The sequence below is a fragment of the Megachile rotundata genome, chromosome 11 (assembly GCF_050947335.1).
Source record: "Megachile rotundata isolate GNS110a chromosome 11, iyMegRotu1, whole genome shotgun sequence".
NCBI classification, from domain to species: domain Eukaryota; kingdom Metazoa; phylum Arthropoda; class Insecta; order Hymenoptera; family Megachilidae; genus Megachile; species Megachile rotundata.
The window spans coordinates 16,653,122-16,673,392 of NC_134993.1; the positions used below are offsets into that span (position 1 = coordinate 16,653,122).

General features: G+C 45.3%; 2 protein-coding genes across 7 annotated transcripts in view; one reads left to right on the forward strand and one right to left on the reverse strand.

Moving 5' to 3' along the window:
- Nucleotides 1-2,417: 2,417 nt before the first annotated feature.
- Nucleotides 2,418-10,782, forward strand: LOC100876634 (uncharacterized). Of its 5 annotated transcripts, none has more exons than XM_076537118.1 (6): nucleotides 2,418-2,839; nucleotides 7,734-7,836; nucleotides 7,993-8,223; nucleotides 8,640-8,924; nucleotides 9,169-9,262; nucleotides 9,406-10,782. In XM_076537118.1, the coding sequence occupies exons 1-6, from the start codon at nucleotides 2,829-2,831 to the stop codon at nucleotides 10,722-10,724; spliced, it is 2,043 nt and encodes a 680-aa protein (XP_076393233.1). In that variant the 5' UTR covers nucleotides 2,418-2,828; the 3' UTR covers nucleotides 10,725-10,782. The 5 variants fall into 5 exon arrangements, with proteins under 5 accessions (XP_076393233.1, XP_003707809.2, XP_076393231.1 ...); XM_003707761.3 differs by having other exon boundaries at nucleotides 2,419-2,839; nucleotides 8,640-8,909; XM_076537116.1 differs by lacking the exon at nucleotides 2,418-2,839 and having other exon boundaries at nucleotides 5,960-7,836.
- Nucleotides 10,783-10,931: 149 nt separating this feature from the next.
- Nucleotides 10,932-20,271, reverse strand: part of Atg17 (autophagy-related 17) — a 30,035-nt gene continuing 20,695 nt past the window's right edge. The window contains exons 5-9 of one of the 2 annotated variants that reach the window (XM_003707762.3): nucleotides 20,045-20,262; nucleotides 19,330-19,963; nucleotides 17,859-18,599; nucleotides 16,761-17,786; nucleotides 10,932-16,646 (exon numbers count right to left, since the gene is read on the reverse strand). In XM_003707762.3, coding sequence (XP_003707810.1) covers nucleotides 16,542-16,646; nucleotides 16,761-17,786; nucleotides 17,859-18,599; nucleotides 19,330-19,963; nucleotides 20,045-20,262 — 2,724 coding nt within the window. In that variant the 3' untranslated portion in view covers nucleotides 10,932-16,541. The remainder of the gene's footprint in view (nucleotides 16,647-16,760; nucleotides 17,787-17,858; nucleotides 18,600-19,329; nucleotides 19,964-20,044; nucleotides 20,263-20,271) is intronic. The other variant, XM_012295793.2, reaches the window with a different exon arrangement.

Genomic DNA, 20,271 nt, shown 5'->3' on the forward strand with positions numbered 1-20,271 from the left:
TACCCCTATAAAAAGTGAAAAAAATGCACCGGGGCGTAGATTCCCATGAAAATCGCATCGAGGATCGTTCCAGCGAGAACCCATAAAAATTCGCAACAATGGAAGACAACGGTGCATAAAATGTAACAAAAAAATCGAGGAAAAGTTCATGTGGAAATGGTGGTAGCGCGGGTAGGCGCAATTTTTTCGCGATATTTCCGCAATAATTGTCGGTTCCCGCGCGTACTCCGTGCGCTATCGAGCCGCCCGCCATCTCGGAAACGGAATGGCGACCAAAGAGATAGTGTCACAGACAGAAGCGTACTTCCAGCGATGTGCCAGCTACCTGTGTGCAAGTAGCCGAGCCTGCACCGACACGGGAACAAGTACAATAGGCCAGTTTCGGGGGACAATAGCCATGGCCAACAATCAAATCAGAGCGCTATCAGCCCGACCACCCACACCCTATCCGCGTTTATCCTTTGATCCGCTTGCTCGCTCGCTCGCTCGCTCGTTGCCTGGCAAACACTCCTGATTGCACACCCTCTGTGTTTAAACAGACCCCGAACTCTACCCTGCTCTCTGCCCCGCCGAGAGCTTTTCTCTCTCCTCCTCCTACGTTCTCGCGAACCACCTCTCTTTCTTCTAAACTTCCCCCTTTTTGCACTTACTCCATCTTTTTCACCTCCACCTCGAACCACTTCTTTCTTCTTCCTCGTTTTTCTTCGCGCTGTTTTGCACCCGACAGACATTTTACGATCGGCTGTTACGTCTAATTGGCGCCACCCTAAGAGGGGGTATTTGGAGGGTGGTTCAGATGCGATGGTGCTTGATTCCAGATTCGAGAATTTTTTATAAAAAATGCTCTACCAAAGTTTCAGATACCGCATGCACCCAGAGTTTGAATCAATAATTTTTTATGGAAGATCATAGAAGAAACAAGTTGAAAAAATATGTTTCTAATTGCATTCACAGTCTTTTTATCGTTATCGATCAGTGGAACACCTTTTCTTCGCGCAACTCTTTTCAAAGCGAACTTTCGTTGCCTCTTTCAGTCTCGAGTCTTCTTTGTTCAACCCCTTCACGTCATCGACCCCTCTTCTCGGCGGTATTTAAAAGAGTCCACAAAAGAAGAATGTTTGAGAAACATCAGCCGGTACAAAGTACCTACAGTCTTTGATGTTTTTTATCCAGAACACTTCCTTTTTTACGCGTTGACAGGCGCGAAAAAGTTGTCGTTAAGGAAACTATCTTGAAGCCTAATTAAGGGCCATGTTCGGCACACCTGTGAGCACGTGGTAGGAAGTGACGGTAGAGTTATCGCGGGAACACGTGCCATCACGCGGAATCGCACGTGCGAGTACGCTGCGGAAACGCGTCCTGACAACAAACTTCCTATCAAAAAATAACCACCCTTCCGGATCTCTAAATTAACGATTTGTCGAAATACTATAATCGTTCGTAGTCCGATCAATCCGCTAACGATTTGACGGAATCGTGGATTCTAGAAAATCTGACTTTCGCGTCCTCGAGCCATGGGACAGAAGTTAGTCGAGTATTTAAGGACGAAAGACGATGAGGACGATCAATCGAAGCGAAAGAAGAACGGTAAAGAATCGTAGGTCGTCGAGAGCTTACAATCAGCTGGTGTCGCGACGATTCAAGGGGGTGTTTCTAGCAGGATCCTCCTACTTCCTACCACCTCCTCATCCCGTTGCTTCCGACCCCAGGTACCCGCATCCAAGACAACGGCCCGTTACGCTTCGATCGAACCTGAACCCACCGCGCAAACATATCTGCCAAGGTGAAACGCGTCCTCCGAATCGGGGAGTTCTCACCAAAGCAAAGACGAACACCGTGTGCCGAATCGCTTTAGTATTTCCCCAAAGAAATTATGTCTGTGGGCATTGGACAAATGTTAAACTTAACAATTTGCGAACTTTTCAATCTTGAAAATTGTGGGAAATTTGAAGATTCAAAAATCTGGAACTTTGACGATTCGACGGTGTAACAATTTTGTGGACCTGTGGAAATTTATCTTTGAAATAGGAAATAGGATGGAAATAGGATCTTTGGAAATGTAAATGTCGACCTAAGAGGAATTGTGAATAAATGTTCTAAATTTGGGAAATTTGGGAAATGTATAAATTTGAAAAATTTGAAAATCCGGTAACTTGATTCGATGCTGACCATCCCAATCTAGCAATCCTAAAAAACGTAACCCAGAAAAATTCGTGAACAGCCTTAAACGACGGATCAAAATGGATCCCCAATTCCGAAGCACCGGTGGCCAGAAAGCAGGCTGTAAGAGAGGAGGGCGACGGTAACCAACGATGATCGATCCCTGGCTAGGTCGAGAGGGGTTGTTGCGTACAATTAGGCACCCTGTTCGAACAGCAGCGGAGGGCTGCCGATTGGTCGAGGTCGGCCACTCCTCTAGGCGTATCCTGACGACGAGCAGAGCTAACCACAGCGAGCATACCGTTCGCCTCGAGCTAGTACACATCCTGAAGAGCGGAGGCCCCTCAGTTCAAGCAGCGACTTCGTGTCGCACATATCGACACGCAGTGTTTTCCGCGTACAACGAGTTTACTCGCCAAAGACGGGTCGACACATCGAGTCGAGCTATCAGTGAATTTTGTCGGAACAGAGAAACGCAAGTGTCCTGTAGATTACTTTGTCCTGGTGATGAAGGGACCAATTAAGTTTTAGGGATTTCTCCTTAACGACTGGTCAGTGATTGTACCACTAGTGACTTGATGATCATTGGGACGATTGTGGTTACCTGGGACGAAATTGGGACCATCCACAGGTGATACCGGTGCTAACTTGCCAGAGCAGCCACTACTATGGTGGTACTGTAAGTATATTTACTTGCTGGATTTATTTTGGATGGAGCTTTGGGAAACTGGAGCGTGCTTGAGATAAATTGAGATGGTTCTGACGACGGACAGGTCTGAGATATCCATGTTCGATGATGACAGTCTTATGCGAGTCGAGCATAGATCGTTCGAGAATATGGTGATCGTGGTGCGCGCTAAGTGTACGACTTGTTTTGCCTACTATATTCACAGATGTCTTAATTGAATTGATGAAAAATTGTAATTAATACGCATAAAACAGGACATATTATAGCGTCAGTGTTTTAATACCGTTATCTGAATCGATCACAAGATGAATAATACGCACCGAGTAAATTATAAATGTCACCACGTTTATAACGTTCATAGGTAGATCGTGGGAGGGTATTCGATTTATTTCCCAAAATAATGTTATCCTTCGACTTTGGAGCGCATCGGCTGAATAACAAACAGACCGATGACGTCAAGCGGAGTTGTAATGACAATTGAAACGCTCCGAAGCAGGTGTCGACCATTTCAGCATCGATTTCTCTTCCTGAACAAGCAGCGAGATTTCCCTAGTATCTAATCAGTGGGCGTTCTGCGGGTTTCCCATTGGTGTGTGGGCGTTATCACCAGGCCCCGATTGGTCGATGCCTGTTCTAGAGCTCTCTCGTGTACTCATGCGCAGCTCGCACCGACGTAAAGCGAATTCTCAATTCTGCGAATCCAATAATCGCCGATTCGTGGATTGTACGAATTCTACTCGTACAAACTTTTGCTATCCCGTTTTCGAATTTTTATCCTATTCGTTCTGCTTCGTCAATCGGAAACTTAGTTACGCTCCTCATAGAATATACTTGAAATCGATGTGGACAACTTTAAATATTAACAATTGACATTCAGATATTATTTCTGTTAAGAATGTCATATATTCTTGACGAGATATTGCAGAACTGTTGCACTAAACCTTGAAGCTGCACTGGAATTTCTTGTGCAACAATTCGGCGAAAAAATAATGAGGAAGATAAAGAGGAATAAATGTCCGGTTAAGAGGAGCGCCGTCTTTAAAGGACGACGAAGGGGTCGGAAGGGATCGTGGTCTATTCGTGAAAACCCGATTACGAATGTATCCGTGGCTCGCCATTGATCACGACCCAACACCTCGAAGACAGATTAAACGAATGCCCGCGGGTAAAACGATCTCCCTTTATCTCGAATCTCGAGAACGTTCTCTCCCTGTCCTCCAAGCTGAGGAACCCTTTGAACCCGCTATCCTCTCGACTCACCACGATCCTTTTATAACCTGGCGACTGAATGGAAGCTGACAGTTTACCGGGTATTAATTATGTCTTGGGATTCGAGGGTGACACCGCCTTTCGACAGCGCAACTTCAACTTTTCTTCGAATTAACGCGGTAAACGTCAGCGAGAAAATTGACACACCACGTGTTGTATCGCCACGTGTTCGACCTCGGTTCCTCTTATGCACGACGCGTTGTAACTACAACATATTATATTTACAAGGCATTATATGTATACAGTACATTATATTTACAGTACGCTGTAAGTTCAGCGCGTAGAAAATACCACGAGTGACAATACGATGCATCGAATTACAGCTCGCGCAGATAACAACGATCTATCCCGAATGAAAGTTTCGACAATTTCGTCTCTGAAACATCCTAATACACTGACCTTATTTAAACGAAATTCACCTACTCTCGCGAATTAAGCGTTTTTTTATCCGCTGTATTCGCATCTTCCTCTTCTACTTTATTTCCGATCCTTCCTCCGCTTATTCTCGTTCGATGGATCACGATTTATGCGGTTTTACGATCGATCATCGCGGTTTTGCGCATCAATGAGCAGTCACCTTCTCGGAATTTGCAAGTAAGATACCGAGCAGTTCTTGCAACCTGAATTTTTGTAGGGGCAGTTGAATTGTTTGATGCTGGAAATACTTTGTTGCTATTATTCGATACAAATGTGTTCGAAGAAGAATACGGCCGATAATATGAAACGCGGTTTCAAAACAGGACGAACAAAAAAGAATTAGTTATTGGGTCGAGAAAGAGTCAGCGCGAGTCGTCCGAATAATAAAGGAAGATCGATTATGCGACACTCGTCTATTCGTGAATGAGCTTTCGCGAGTGTGAAGACAGAGCCACGTGTGTCTCTAAATTTGGAGCGACTTTACGACACTCGTCCATCTCCCTTTCTCTTTCATCTTTCCGTCTTTCTTGTTTTCCTACTCTTATTTCGTCTCCTACCTTCCGATCGGCTAAAGGAATCGGCAAAAAACCTGATTTACAAAAATCCAGCTGGACCGGTTTCAGTTTATTCGCGACTCTATCGTGTTTCATTGAGGTTCATCGGGTTTTATCGTACCTTTCTTTTCATACAATTTTCATTTCGATTTTTATCTCCGTTCCTCACGATTTCTCGCGTCCATCACCGCTGACACGCGTCACGCATTTCGTTACGTACAGAGTCCATCGCTCGGAAAGCAAATTCCTCGTCCCCGTGCATAGCAATATACGAAAGCTCGATTTCGCGTAAAATTTCTACCAGAAAATTTGACAAAATTTTTCGCGATCGTAGGATCGTTTAAAAAAAATGAACGCGCCGAGTCGGTCCGTTATGCAGCGACGAAGGCACGCGAGGCGTTTCGTCGGTGGACAGTCGTGGAAGAAAGCGAGACGGGAAAAGGGACGAAAGCGACGCGGAGAAAAGAGAGTCAAGCCTAGGTGAATGATTGCCCGGATCGGTGATAAAGTCATCGCCTTTAGCACCGGCGTAAGATGATACATCGGCGGACGATGCTGCGAGGAGATTGTCCCGCGGCGCGGCTTCGAGCCGAACCACGCACGCTACACGAACCGAGCCTCTCTGCCGCTGCGAGGAGACGAAGAACCGAAGAAGAAGAAAAAACGAACAGGGAATCGAGGAAGAGAGAGACTATATCCTCGTTCCGGTCGGTATGGGTTCCTTCAGAATTTCAGATATTAACACCGATACCGCGTGCCCACTAAAATATCGCGCGAGAACCGCAGCGAGAGAAGAGATTTCTCTTGGCCGGCTCGCGCCTAGCCGCGCACAACGATCGTCCCCTCGAGATTAGGGCTAAACGAGTTAATTCCCTCGCATGCTCTTCGACTCGAGTTTCCGCGTGTGTCCTGCCAACGGGAGGAACAAATTTCTTTCTTCTTCGCGTCCCTTTCTTATCCCTTTCGCTACTACCAACCTCTATGTACCCATTACTTTTTCTATGTCTCGTCATTTCTATATCCCCAATGATAATGATATCTATATTCCTATGAGCCAAATCCGTGCAGAAAATATTGAAAATGCGACTGTAAAGTGGACAATTCAATTGGACCCAACCCCATGGATCGTGAAACTGTCAGCGAGGCGATTCGAAGCGTAAAATTATCGCGAAACGATCGTTCGAAAGTGTATCTGGTGGTCGCGTCTTTATTGTCGTCTAAAATCGGCGGCCAGATCGAGCTTTCACGAGGAATCGAGCCGGAGACCTACGCGAGACGAGCACAGTCTCTCAATGTCGAGTAGGTGTTCGAGGCTCGTAAACGTCGGTGCACGTCTCGATAAAACCTACGGAAACGATGTGTGCACGCACCGAAACGCGTAACCTGTACCTACACCGTAGGAGGTACGAGAGAATGCCTCTATGAGAACCACTCGATCGCCTTTAGAAGTCGATCTAAACGGTATTAATATCTCGAGCGCGTTAGTTTGATAAGACGACGCTCATTTCGAAGCTTAAAGTTTGAAGAAAATGGCGACGTAAATGCTTCGTTAGTGCTCCTAATACAAAATGGCTGACAGTCACTTGTAGCGAACAGTGACCCACTTAGAAACGTAGAGTTCGATAGAAATTCGCGACATAATATGAAATAATGCTCGTAGAAATATTGTTAACACAAAGTGGCAACTTCTTCGATGGAATAAACAATAGTCTCGGCTAGCTCGATAAAGCACTGCCCGCCGTTCGTTCACACGTTGGTTCGGTAATTTTAGATAACAGGTTGGTCCGAAAGAACGTAGGCGCACCGAACGTCTTCTATGGTTTGACTTCATGGTCAATGACACCCGGTTGCCGATATTAAAATTTATATGTTTCTTCGACGGGCGTCGCTTATTTTGCATCAAGCTCGAGCTTCGACTTTTTTCTCAAACGCGAGATAAATTATGTATCGGCGGTTTCCAAAATAGCCTCTTGTGAAAATCCTGAACGATAAACAGACGAATACAGAGAATTTTGTAATTTCGAAATTTAGAAGTTTGCAGAGTTAGAAAGTTGAGGATTTAGCAATTAGGAAATTTACTAAAATCTCTCTGAAGGCCCTGTAAAAGAAGAAGATAGCGGAGAAAATTGTTTTGGAGAGAAGCAAAACGAGAGAAGAATTCCAACGCGCCGACTGCCAAGGATCGATCTCTCTCTCGGCGATCGAGAATCGCTCGCGACGAATATAAGGATTCCGGAAAGCCGCAGAACGTGGCTGTTGTCAGGCCACCCACGGGCTCCCATAAGTATGGCGCGAGCTACGGCCAGCCACGCACCATAAATCGGGATTTTATCTCGAAGCTGCCGGCCTCTTGCTACACCGGCGATTGCGTAATCCTAAATTGGTCCTCGAATTCGATGCACCGAGGATTCGAGTTTCACAGGACCTCGTGAAACTATAGAGTTTTCTCTTTCCAGAATCACTATACTACGCGATACAAGCATTTTCCATCAAAATGTAGATCAGTCGCTAGATAATATTTCGAAGTTATTGTGGTTCGGTGGTATCGGTGATGATAGACATATTTGATTCGTCTTTGTTGGAGTTTGCTGTATAATGAATTTATTGCATGATGACTATACGTTGGATTTACTTTGCTGTTGCAGGAGTCGCGTTGGGTCGCCGACTATGTCAGCGACTGTCGCCGGCAATCAGCAACAACAGCATCCTCATCAAGAATGGGACATCAACGACTCCAACGTTCCGAGGGTAATTACTTCGCGTCTAATCGCTAATTTATACTCTATATGCAGTAGTAGTAATAGTTCTGGCTGCACCAAATTGATCTTAAATCGATGGAAAAGTAATCATATAGCGAGGAGAGAAAGATCTATGATTCACAGAAATCAGATCATTTAATTTTAGGTGGTGGAGTACGATCCCTGGTGCGAATGGGCGGACGGTCACGTGAGAAGGGTCTATGGACCAGACTGTGAAGAAGCTAGAAGACACGCATCAGGGTGGGCAATGAGGAACACGAACAACCACAACGTCAGCATCTTGAAGAAATCCTGTCTCGGTGTTCTCGTCTGTTCGCAAGAATGTATACTACCCGGTGGTGGGAGAGTTCATCTTCGACCAGCAATTTGTGACAAGGTGAGGAAGGAGAGACGAATTTGTTCAATTAGAATTTTCAAGCTTTTACGGCTAGTGCATGAAGGATTTTAAGAATCGCACTGTTCCAAAGTTGCATAGAATAGCAAATAGCACCAACAATAACGATAGTGGAATTCATTGCGAGAACAAAAAATAAAAATCAGTGTAAACGGTATCGCTCTTCGAACATCGACATTAAAAGATGAGTCACATTGTGCGCAACTTTCGCATCACTGTCAAGTATATAACGTTATTCCAATTCGATGCGAGCCGACGAATGTATTTATAGCGACACCCCGACGCAGTAGCATGTCTTTTCGTTCGTGAAGTGTCATAGTCAGAACGGAAAGAAGCCGATGGATGGAGATTTTTCGAACTCGTTTTAAGATTCGCATCGTTCCGTCTTTGTTGTTCAGGCGAGGAAGAAGCAGCAAGGGAAACCGTGCCCGAACAGACAATGTACGGGTCGTTTGGAAATACTCTCGTGTCGTGGGCATTGCGGTTACCCTGTGACACATTTCTGGCGGCACACCGAGCATGCGATATTCTTCCAGGCAAAAGGACAACACGATCATCCGCGACCGGAAGCGAAATCCACTTCCGAGGCGAGAAGAAGCGTCGGTGCTGGACGAAGGGTGCGGGGACTCGCGGTCCTCCTCGCCAACGAGGCTGCTTTAGGTTCTAAAGTATGTCTACCACTTGTATGTATTACGAATACATTGCAAAATATTTTTTAACAGAAGGATTTTCGAATAGTTGGTTAAGCGTTAGAAAGGTACCGCGTATGTTATTCGTTTTATACTATTTGAAAATCGCATAAGCAATTGAACTCACCGAGATGCGTAGACGTCGTCGGTTCGATATTATTCACAAATTATCACCGCACCATGTGGAACAATCTGGAGATTCCTTCGATCTTATCGAGTGATTTTGCACTTGTTTCAGTTGATGTCACTGAGAGGAACTAAAAGACCGAACTCGGAGACGCTCGAGCAGCCGCCAAGATCGACGCAACCACCACCACTTATACCGGACAAAGGTTAGCGATTGTTTCTTTTCACTAAACTACGATCAAACTCGTTTTATAACAATAAGGATTATGTACGCGTTAAGCAAATAATTTTCACGTTGAATAACATGCATCGTTATAGTCAAATAATTGTACCTTCTCTTTTATTGCAGGATACTCGTGTTCCTGTCCACCATTCGAGTGCATGTGTCCCCTGCAGACGAACGTACAGTCGTTTCAGCAACAGCACCATCAGCCAGGGATGTACTCGCAACAGACCTCATCGAACGACGCGCCGTACTGGATGCAGGATCCCGTGCAACCTCAAGAGAACCTAGGTTACAACCTGCCGAATCAGGTTTCCCAGGAGGCCTCGTATTCCGATTTCCCCCCGTTCACCGGTGAATTGCTGCAACCAGAAGAGATTTTTCAATTAGATCAACCTTTGAGACCGGATTTCCCCGTCAACTCCCAGGACGTAGCAAGATCGCCGCCTACTCTGTTGGACCTGGGCAGTGGTACTATCAAGTACGAGTTGAAGCACCAGGATCAAACCTACTGGCATCAATTCCTGAGCGAAGATTCCAGCAGTAGCCATCTTAGTATACCTCAGGACGACAGGCTCCAGTTTGCCGGTTTCGAGCCGGACAAGGACTCCAACGGCTATTGCCCCAAGAGACCCTTGAATCACTTCGTCCCCGACAAGAACATCCACCAGAACCATCAGCTGAACAATCCCCTGAACTTCCAGGATTACCAACGAAACCAGAATCACAAGAGTTTCCTCGACGGGGCAGCGAAGAACGACCAGGAGGCCAATTACTGGGTCCAAAATCATCAGGACGATCGTTTAAACTTCCCCGGATTCGATCCCCAAAAAGACGAGGACCTGTTGACTTCTAGGAAAAACGTGAACTGCTTCACCAAGGAGAACTGCCAACCTCCTCTGATGGACAGAGCCAATTACAACGTGTACCCGAAGAAGGAGAACGGCATGACTGATCCTGTACGTCCTAGTCGTAGTCCCATAACTTACGACGGCTACAGCCAGCTGTTCGATCATTCGGATACCAAGAGTCAGCTGACCACCACGTGTCGACCTCATCAGACCCGAATGGTTCTTGACGAGAGATTGCAGAACAATTATGGAAACCACGAGACCAATCCGGACACCACCGAAAGGTTGTTTCCGGATTCCAACGGAATCGACACGTCGTTGCAGTCGCAAAGTAGCCCAGAACCATTTTTCTACCCCAGTAACGATCGCTGCCATTACACTTGCGAGGTGCTGGACACCCGGCTACCTCAGATGAACATGAACACCGGAAACACCCAGACGGGGATCAATTATGGAGATGTCAGCGAGTTGGATCTACCACCCTTCGTCGATTACACGCTGGTAGGAATGCTGTGCAGCTCCGCGGAAGAGGACGCTTCGAATTTGTTACCTAGTTGCCCTCAAAACGCGCAGAGCTACGTCCCGCACCATTAGATCATTCTGTCGACCATCTTCCTTTGTATTATAAATATTAAATATACGATAGTTGCAACTCGAACGTTTTTTCCTCCTTTTATCCTTTAATAATATTGGAAATCTTACGACCTCGAGGTTTGCCAAGAGGCATTTTCTTGGCTTATTTAACGATACGTTCCATGGAAAAGGAAATAAGAAGGGATCGAAAGCAGTAGAGCCGAGAAATTAGCTTGAAAAAAGGTCTCCTGGTTTAGTCGTAATTTATTTATTCGTAACAGATACTCTCACGATCACAACTGTATGTATGTTATGTAATATAATCATATATACCTATTTGCGTTACACTTTCTCGGATTACATGCGCGATACTCATTTCTCTCGTTTCTTTCCGTACGGCTTCTCTCTTTCTCCTCAAGCGACAAACTCTAGGCAGACGCGAGTAACGAAATCGACTATGAATCCGCTCGCGTGTTCGTCGAACGATCAATCGAATAGTCTCGAAAGAACCTTCAACTCTCGACGATGATCGAAAGCTAATATCGAAGAGAAAAGAGTGCGTGAGCGGATGATTCGTTCGTAAGCGTACCCTAGCTAATAGTAAGATCATAGTCAACGAGTTAAGAAAGGAGAATCGCTGAACCGCACGCTCGCGGATCCTTTCGACCCCGTTACACCCCATAAGATTGCGCTTTTATTCTCCGGAAAGATCCCCGCGTCCGAAAGTGTCATCCAACCGAGTATATCTCGAGATCTAATTTTCCTATGAAGAGGGTCGATCGTTCGACGAAATATTTTATTCCATCGGGACAAAAATCAAACTCGTCTCTTTCGCTATTTACTCCGACTATTTGATGTCCAAGAAAGAACAGATACATCGGCGGTATTCAAAGAGAAAACATTAGGTAAATATACTGTTCAAAAGACGCACCTAAGCACCTTCGTTTTCACACGCATCAACCTCAAACTCTTAAGTAACTTTCAGAAGATTTTAAACGGATAGTTTAGTGTACATGATTTTTGAAAAGAAACATATTTATAATAAAACGATAACATAATAATGGTATGTCTCGTTTTAAGGTTAGATTAGCTACTATATTCGCACTATGTTCAACTACGATACGATCACTGTATCGTAAGTTTAATTTTCAATAACATTTTAGAGAACGTTCTTAGGTCACACTCGAAGGTGTGACGAGGTCAGCGAAGGTAAGTCACTTAAACGGTACGTTTACCAAAGATAAAAAGCAAACCTAAAGATTACGTTACACGATATCGCAAAAATTTCCTCGTATCTTATACTCTTTCGTTTGTACGTGAATTACGATTACACCCCCTCGCACAGTGTGTATAAACCTTTCTAAGCGTATAAATTTTGGTCGGTAAAAAAAAGAATATTCTATAATATCGAATTACATTTGTCCTATACACGTCACACATAAAACAAACCTTATATCTCGTTACGCTACGTTTACATAACATTTTTTTTTCAACATTTTTTCTTACTTTTGTCTCTTTAGGCATCTAAGTAAAAAATGGGGAAAGGGAAATTGAGGGATAAAGGGCAAGGGCTGGAAAATGTGTTCTGTCAGAGAATCGCTAGAAAAATAAAAACGCGTCTTTATCCTCCGCACGCACACACGCATTCTCTTTCTTCTCTTCGTCGTCATCTTTTACAAAATTTCTCTCTTCGACGTTCTTCGCGATCTGACGCGTGCTTCTTCATCCGAGAAAAGAAAAATCTTCGTGTCGGGAATCGTATGATCCGTGTTATAATCTTTCGTTAAACGAATCACAACGTTTCGATCAAACTTGTCCCCTCGATTTTTCAGGCGATCGTGCCTCTATCTGACGAGGCTAAGTAACACAGCTAAAACACGTTGCAGGCACGTTGCTTTGATATATGAATTTCGGTAGACCCGTGTGCATAGATAACTTTCTTTTAATCGTGGAAAAGTCCTGGTATTGTAACTAAAGTCTCCCATTTAATCGCGCGTGTAAAAATGTCAATGTTACACGAGTTAGGCAAACATTAAACAGTTGCTTCCCCTACGTTTTCCTTTAAAAGGAAAGAGAGCAATCTTTGCACGACGCTACGCATCACGCACCTAAACCAGGACGAACAATTAGGAATTCGTGAATATTCGGCCGACGGATCGAAGGAATTCACGCGAGAACCAGCTGTTCGAGTACTCGGCAAATCGTGTTAGAAGCTGGAGTCTCGCGTCATTCAGAAGGGAGAAAACTTTATTCCCGTCGGTTTTGATTTTTGCTTGCAACTAACCGCGGCCCAATGGAGCGTTCCGAAGGAACTTGGGCAAAACTGGAATTTCAAATCGATTACACGGACATTTTACGATAAATACGAAATCGATCTTTGTTGCTTGATACATCTCGAACTTGTTAAAGTAATTTCAATTGGAAAACTGAACATTGGATTTGGAAAATAAATCGATATCGCCGTAGAACATAAGCTGCCGCGTCGAGTGACCGTCTGATCGGCGTTGCAGCTAAATGCTCGTCCAACGATCGTCGAATTGCTATAACGAAAGCGTAAATGGACGCAGTGCAACGCGTGTAAAGTCTTTCCTATGTTAATAATAATTTTACGAGTCTAAAAAACTTCAAGACTATCGCATGTGCAATTCATCATGGATCAGCCTCATCGATGATTTCACGAACTGATCTGCTGTTAAATCCGAATAAAGATAGTAACAGGACATAAAGACTGTGACTCTTTCTGGTTCTGGAAATTGTAAATTGGACTAATTGCAGTCGTGAACAGGTGTTTATGTACACGGGGAACAAGCATTTAATTAAATTATATTACATGTATCTTAGATAATTGCTAATACGTTTCATGATACGCTGTGATACTTGACAATTGCGTTTAAATTTAAGAAAATTATGCTTCGTTCGAGTGTTAAATTAGAAGGATATCTTTTTACTTGACCATGTGGCATAACGTGTTTGAACTTTCAACTTGAGTACCTACAAAGGTATTGAAATTTTACTTTCTTCGATAGTTTTCGTGTTCAATTTTGATTCGAAGCTTGCCAGACCACCAGTGACCCACGGTTATATCACAGTCACAACTTTCATCGAGTTTAGAGACTCTGTGATTTAACTTGGAAACGGAAGGGACTAAAATTGAGAAAAAAGCATGATATTAGTTATCGTTTTCTGTGATTAAGTACTATGATGGCATTTTTGGACCCACTTTAAAATGTTTACCACGCAGCTTTTATTCCACGCAACGCGGAACTCGTACATCGTTTATATAAATAAGGTTTTAACACTTTCGATGCTCCATAGTAAACGTATTAACAAGAAGCTAGCCAAGTATCCGTAGCACGACCGTTAAGAAATCTCAGATGAAACCAAGACGCCGTTCCCAGTGCACAATCTTCATAAATCATTGCTAACGATCACCTTCGAAGTTAAATTCGAGGAATTCGTATAAGTTATTGAAATGAAAGGAATTCGTGGTAGATCCGTACATAAAGTGCGTGTTTCGATCGACGGAGGAGGAAACCCCTCGCAAAGAAGCTTTTCTGCTCGTGCTACGCCAGAAGCGGTTGCTTATCATTCTCTCGATAAACTACAACCTATCGAACGAACGAATTATCTGTTCGTTTTCGTCTTGCTTGTCGCTCGACCTCGAAAATCAGAGGGGAAACGAGCGATCGAGCCAGCGATTCGATCACGAGTTTCGCGATTCACAAAAAAGACGACGAACATGATCGAATCGCTCGAATTAAGATTAACTAACCGCTAAGTAGAAGTGAAAACGTCGAGCCTAACGATCACAGCTATTGTACGATACTATGAGTGTGCTTAACGGTCGCGGGGTAAACGATAACAGTGGTAGATAATCGATAATCAATTTATCGCGGGAAGCTACATATCCGTCTCAGTGTCTCTTTTGCTAGGGACAATACAAAAAGAACCTATTTGTCTGTGTATATGTATATATATTTATATATATAAGTGAATATGTACAGTCGCGGGCAATGTACGTTTCCTCGAATAAAGGAAAGGTGTGGAGGAATACGAGGGCCTTATAATCGGGTCGTTTCTGGGTTCTCTCAAAATCGAAAGGTGGGAAGATATATCTCTACAGGTAAAAGTAGCTTAGAGTACACTTCGATGCAACGAGATCTTTGGATAACAGTTAGGATTATGGGAGGAGTCTACCATCGCTGCTTCGGTTTTGAGAAAATCTAGACTTTAAGTTAGTATGTATCCTGCGAAAATCCCAGCAGAATTCAAGGGAAACTCAGAGAGGACCCAAGAAGAACTCAAAGACGATGACCCAGAGAGTCTGGGTAATACTCGAGAACCTCCCACGGAGAATCCGAAGAAAACCCAAGAAGAACTCATAAAGGAGAGCCTAATCTAAACCTACACCTTCCTGTACTAAAAAAGCTTACACTGCATTTGACTGCACACGTGTCTATGTGTGTACGCGTTATTCTATACGTACACACGTATTATTAATAAAATTCATCCTACGAAGAGCGTGCCCCACACCGCGTTGATCGACGCGTTGATCGACGGGGCCAGGAGAAACTGATCTTTCGTCGTTACGAGTTAAAGATCCGGGTGCCACGCGGTCTCCTCTTGGTGTTCCCGTTCGCGACTCGAATGCGAGTGACAACCGCGCGTCGATTATGGAGGCACCCGAAACGGAATCGTCAGGAAAAAAGAAATGGAAAATATGCTCGTGTTCCTCCGTTAAAAATTATACTCGACTTCCTAACGTGCGTTAAAAGATGTATCTCGAGAATTGCACAACACTTGGTTAACTAGTCAATTTCGTTTTACAAAATCTTAGCTTTGCCTTAGGACCTAATACACGTGTACACACGCGCGTGATACTCCTTTTTCTTCCGAACGCGAATATTGCACGCTTCGTATAACGATGTACGTGGTGTTATATTATATATCACATGTATATAATGTACATATATATGTCCGCATGTACAAAGCAATGTTCCGTAAATTTCATTACCTCCGGTTTCTATATTCTTCTTTTTTTATTTTCAATCGTTTCGCATTTTGTTTTTTTTTGTCTTTCTTTTTTTTTTTTTGTAAAACTTACTCAACTACGATTTTTTTATCTTTTCTTCCCCGTTCTTTGCTTTTTTCACACGGTGCAAAGACAAATTGTATTGATAATAATAATAATAATAATAATAATAATATTTCTGAACGAGGAAGCTACGCGTCTTAATGTTCGAAATCAAAGTGAAAAAATGAGACTATCTCTTGCGCTTGTCGAGTTACAAGAAGAAGGTCGTCCGTGATGTTAATTAGTAATAATATTATATTCGCGATTGTTCGTTCTTTTGCTCCCATTCTCTCTATCTCTTTCATTCTTTCACACACACACACGCACTCTTTCTCTCTTCTTCTCTGTCAATCTCGTGTGTGAAAAAAAAGGGAAAAAGGAATACAAACGTCGTTCGGTCTTCACAGCTAACCACAGCATTCGGCAATTATGTTTCGCTCATTTTAAAAATTACTTATATCACAATGAAACGCCAGCCGCATCCTTTTTTCTCTCGTGTTTGCTGGCACCCTGAAACGGGCAGCACCCATAACTCTCCTCTTTTGCTCGCGAAACGTTCAGCAAGGATGCGTCTACAGGCTCTGGCAGGTTTTGGCCTTGATCGAAGGATTACCGCATATTCTGCGAACGCGTAAGCTAAAGATCTGCATCTCGATCGAATTGTCACGCGCGAGATTACGGATACGCGTCGTACTTGACGATGCAGATCCATGGTCGTCGCATGGCTTCTAATCAGGCAAGAATCGATGAATCCGTTCTTTCCGTTACTGTTCTTCGCTGCTCTCCAATAGAGCGCAGCTGTCGTCCACTGATTTCACGCGAACACGATAGAACCTGGTGCCGCGTGGCACACCATACCGGTTCTCGGACTGAAAGATGAAAAATTTCATTATCAGCCGGGATTTCGACAATCGGCACGTTACAAGAACGTTAAATTAGCCCGGCTTAGCCCCATTTATTAATCGACCTAATTTAAATCTTACCTTCCTTGCTTGACAGTACTGCTTGTCGATAACCTCGGCAATGATGTGGAGCTTCTTCGGGGTCCCGTCCGAGCGCATTTTCAGCTTCAAGGTACTTATGCACTCCGAATTGAGAAAATAGTGCATCGAGGACTCTTGATACAGCATATACTTTTTGTGAGCCGGGTTCCAACAAACCAAGACGATGTCTCCAGGATTGCAAGTAGAGACAGTGATACGACCCTCCTCCGCTAGCGTTCCCGCAGTTTTCTCGATCTTTTTCTGCATTTGCCAGAAGCAGTACACACAGCTGGTACAAGTGAATCCGCGGAACTGTAAAGGACTACTGGTAGCATCTTGACTCGACGTTGCCTCGGAAACCATGGCCACGGAAGCATTCATTTCCTTCTCGCGAGCTTCGGTCGAATCAGCAGTGGTGACGAAGCTTCTTCTGGATCGTTCTTTCATCAGCTCGATCTCCAAGCGTTGCTTGTCCGCTTTCAACGACTCTATTTTTGTTTCCGCAGATTCTTTGCTCTCTCGAAGCGATTGCAGTTCCGCGTTCAATCTCTTGTTGTCGTTCTCCAGCAGCTCCAGTCTCCTGGATAGGCAGCTCGCGTCGTTGCTCGCTTCTAGGCGCACCTTCTTCGACTCGGATACTTCCACCTCGTCCTTATCCGTTTCCACGCTCTTCGCGACTTCTTCGAGATTGCTCTGACTCATTTCCAACCGTTCCTCGCCATGCTCCTTGAGCAATTCGCTATCTACTAGGATGTTGTTGAAGTTTTCGGACTTGATCAGTCGTCTGATGGTGTTCTTATAGCGTTTACACTTTTCAGCGTACGCAATCTCTCTCATTCGATACATCTCCATTTCCCTATCTCGTTCCTCGACAATCTGTCTGGCTACTCGCAATTCGTGATCGAACTTCGCCACGCAATCTGCCCGCTCCTTCTCGATGGCTGTACATATAGCAACCGACTTTTCTAGCTTCATGTCCTTCTCCTGGGCCATTATGCGGTTGGCCAGTTCGATCACTTCCGGTCTCTGGAATGCAAGACGAGAATTTAAAATCGCGAACCGATGCAGTCGTAACCATCGCACAGGGATTACACTTACCTCGATCTTCTCGAGGCTGCTGTCGCTTGGACTCCTCTCCATGGTAGACGCGGCCATTAGCTTGAACCGACTTCTGATGTTGTCCAGTTCGATTTTGCATTCCAACTGCAGCTTGTCGGTAGCCTCCTTCACCAGCCTTTGTTGATCGTTGCGCGCCGTATTCAAACTTTCCTCCAGCTCTTGGATCCGCGTCTGACACTGCGTCAGGGAGTTTGTCAAGGAGGCAATCTCCAAGAACCTCTCGTCGTTCGCCTCCTTCACCGCGGCTTCCTTCTCCGTTCGAGCCTGATCCAACGCATCCTCGAGCTGACGGTGCAGACGCGTTTGCAGGTTCCTCATCTCGGCTTGCTCGGTCTCTAATTTCTGCCGCATCGTCGCGACTAGACGCTCGTGTTCCGCCAGTTCGGTTTCTTTGTCCAGCAGACTACGTTTCAAGCCGCAAATCTCTTCTTCTCGGTTCTGTATTAACTTCTTCACATCGGCCAATTCGAGTTCGTGGTCTACGGTAAGCTCCTGCTCGCGTTCTCGAAGACGACGATCACATTCGCGCGAGTACAGGGACAGGGCGTCGCGGACTTGTTCCGTCATCTTGAAGAAGCCGGCCTTCTCCTCGTCCGATCGATCCCTCAGCACGGCCAACTCCTGACGAACCGACGTCAACGTCTCGTTCACCACTGCTTTCATCGTCTTCAGGATTGAGCGGAGCCTCTCCACTTCCTCGCGCGTGTTGCCAAGATTCTCCTGAAACGTTTTACCGTCAGACACACCTCAGTCATACTGTCGTTCGCGAACAAACTGGTTCAGGCGCGAAGGAACAACTGATCTGTCGGTCGAGAATTAGGAAGGAGATAAAGTGTGATAAAGAAGAAAATCCCAAAGATGTGCGCGACGATGATGTAGCAAAAAACAGTCTCGGTTAGATTGATCTATTTCTGAAAAACGAACTCTCGTGATCCGAGTATCTCGGGAAATGTAACTTAGGGCACGGAGAACGGGAGGTATCGAGTGCGACGGCAGCTATCCTGTAAACAAAAATTAAAACACACGCATTCGCAAACGAGAAACCACGCGGGATGCGGTAACGATTAAACGGACACTGACAAGCACTACTCTAGAACGGACAGGACAGAAAGAACAGATTCAAACGAATGAAAATTCGGTAACAGGCAGGCAACACAGATACATACCCGCGTGTTTCAACGATTACACAGAAGTCAGCGCTAATAGCGAATATACAGGGACAACGACAACGAAAGTACCTAGAAACCACAAAGAGGAGAGGTGACGGGTGAAGAGAAAAAATGACGAATTGACTCGAAGCTGCAGGATATGCGGATACACGAATCAAGAGCGGGTTCAAACCGAAACGAACAATGTACCATCGTAGGGCAGGTAGAGATATACTGTCGGTAGTGGAACGGTTACGGCTACGACTACAAGGTCTGTTAGCGAGCTGTAAGTCGTCCAGTACCTGGAGAAGGGAAACGATGGCCTGATGTTGGCCGTCTGCAGGATGCTCGCTGAGACTGCTCGGCAGTGACTCGTCCATGTAAAATTCAGTGGCCATGAAGTCGGTAGCGCCTATTCCAACGGAAGGACTGCTACCGCCACTGCCCGATAGCTGATGGCGTTGCTGTTGCTGCTGCTGGCCGTCGCACATCACGGACCGTGTCGAGGAAGGAAGATTGGGACTGAGGGAGTTGGACTCCTCGGACATGGGAGTGGAGGATTCCGGTAAGTCCCGATACTTGGGAAGACAGTTGTTGCCGTGACGAAGCAAATAGCTCGACTCGCCGTTCTCGACGCATTCGGTGAGCGGGCTCAGCTGAGCAGGACGCTCGCTGACGGACATACTAGGGAAATGGAAGGAGGATCCAGGCTCACTCGAAGAGGATGACCGGCTCGTCGGGTCCACGACTTTCGAATTAAGCGGGGATACGTTAGTCGAGGTGGAGGATGCAGGGGACACGCTTCGCGAGGCACCAACCTCCAATTGCTTCTGTCGCACTTGCTTCGCGCCATCGAACGACTCCGGCTTGGAGTCTGTGGCGCCCTGACTGATCTTCTCGAACTCCTCCGTATCCGTCTCCGATTCGAAATCACCCCTGTAACAACGTAAAACCAACAATTATTAAGTTATAGAGCGGTGCGCTTCTTCCGACCAACAATAATCTCATCTCGGCTACCTGTCAGACAACGTCGGAGCCCTCGCTCGATCCTGCTCCTTGCTGGTCTCGTCGACGCGCATGGAAGCGTTATCCTTGTCCTTGGTACCCTCCGTGTTGGCCTCGGTAAGGCTCCTAGACAAGAAGAACTGCGTGATGCTGTTCAGATCCGGCGATGAGACGGTGAGCGCCAGGTCAGGTAGCTGCGATCTCAGAGATTCCATGTCGTTCACCGTCAACTGTAACAA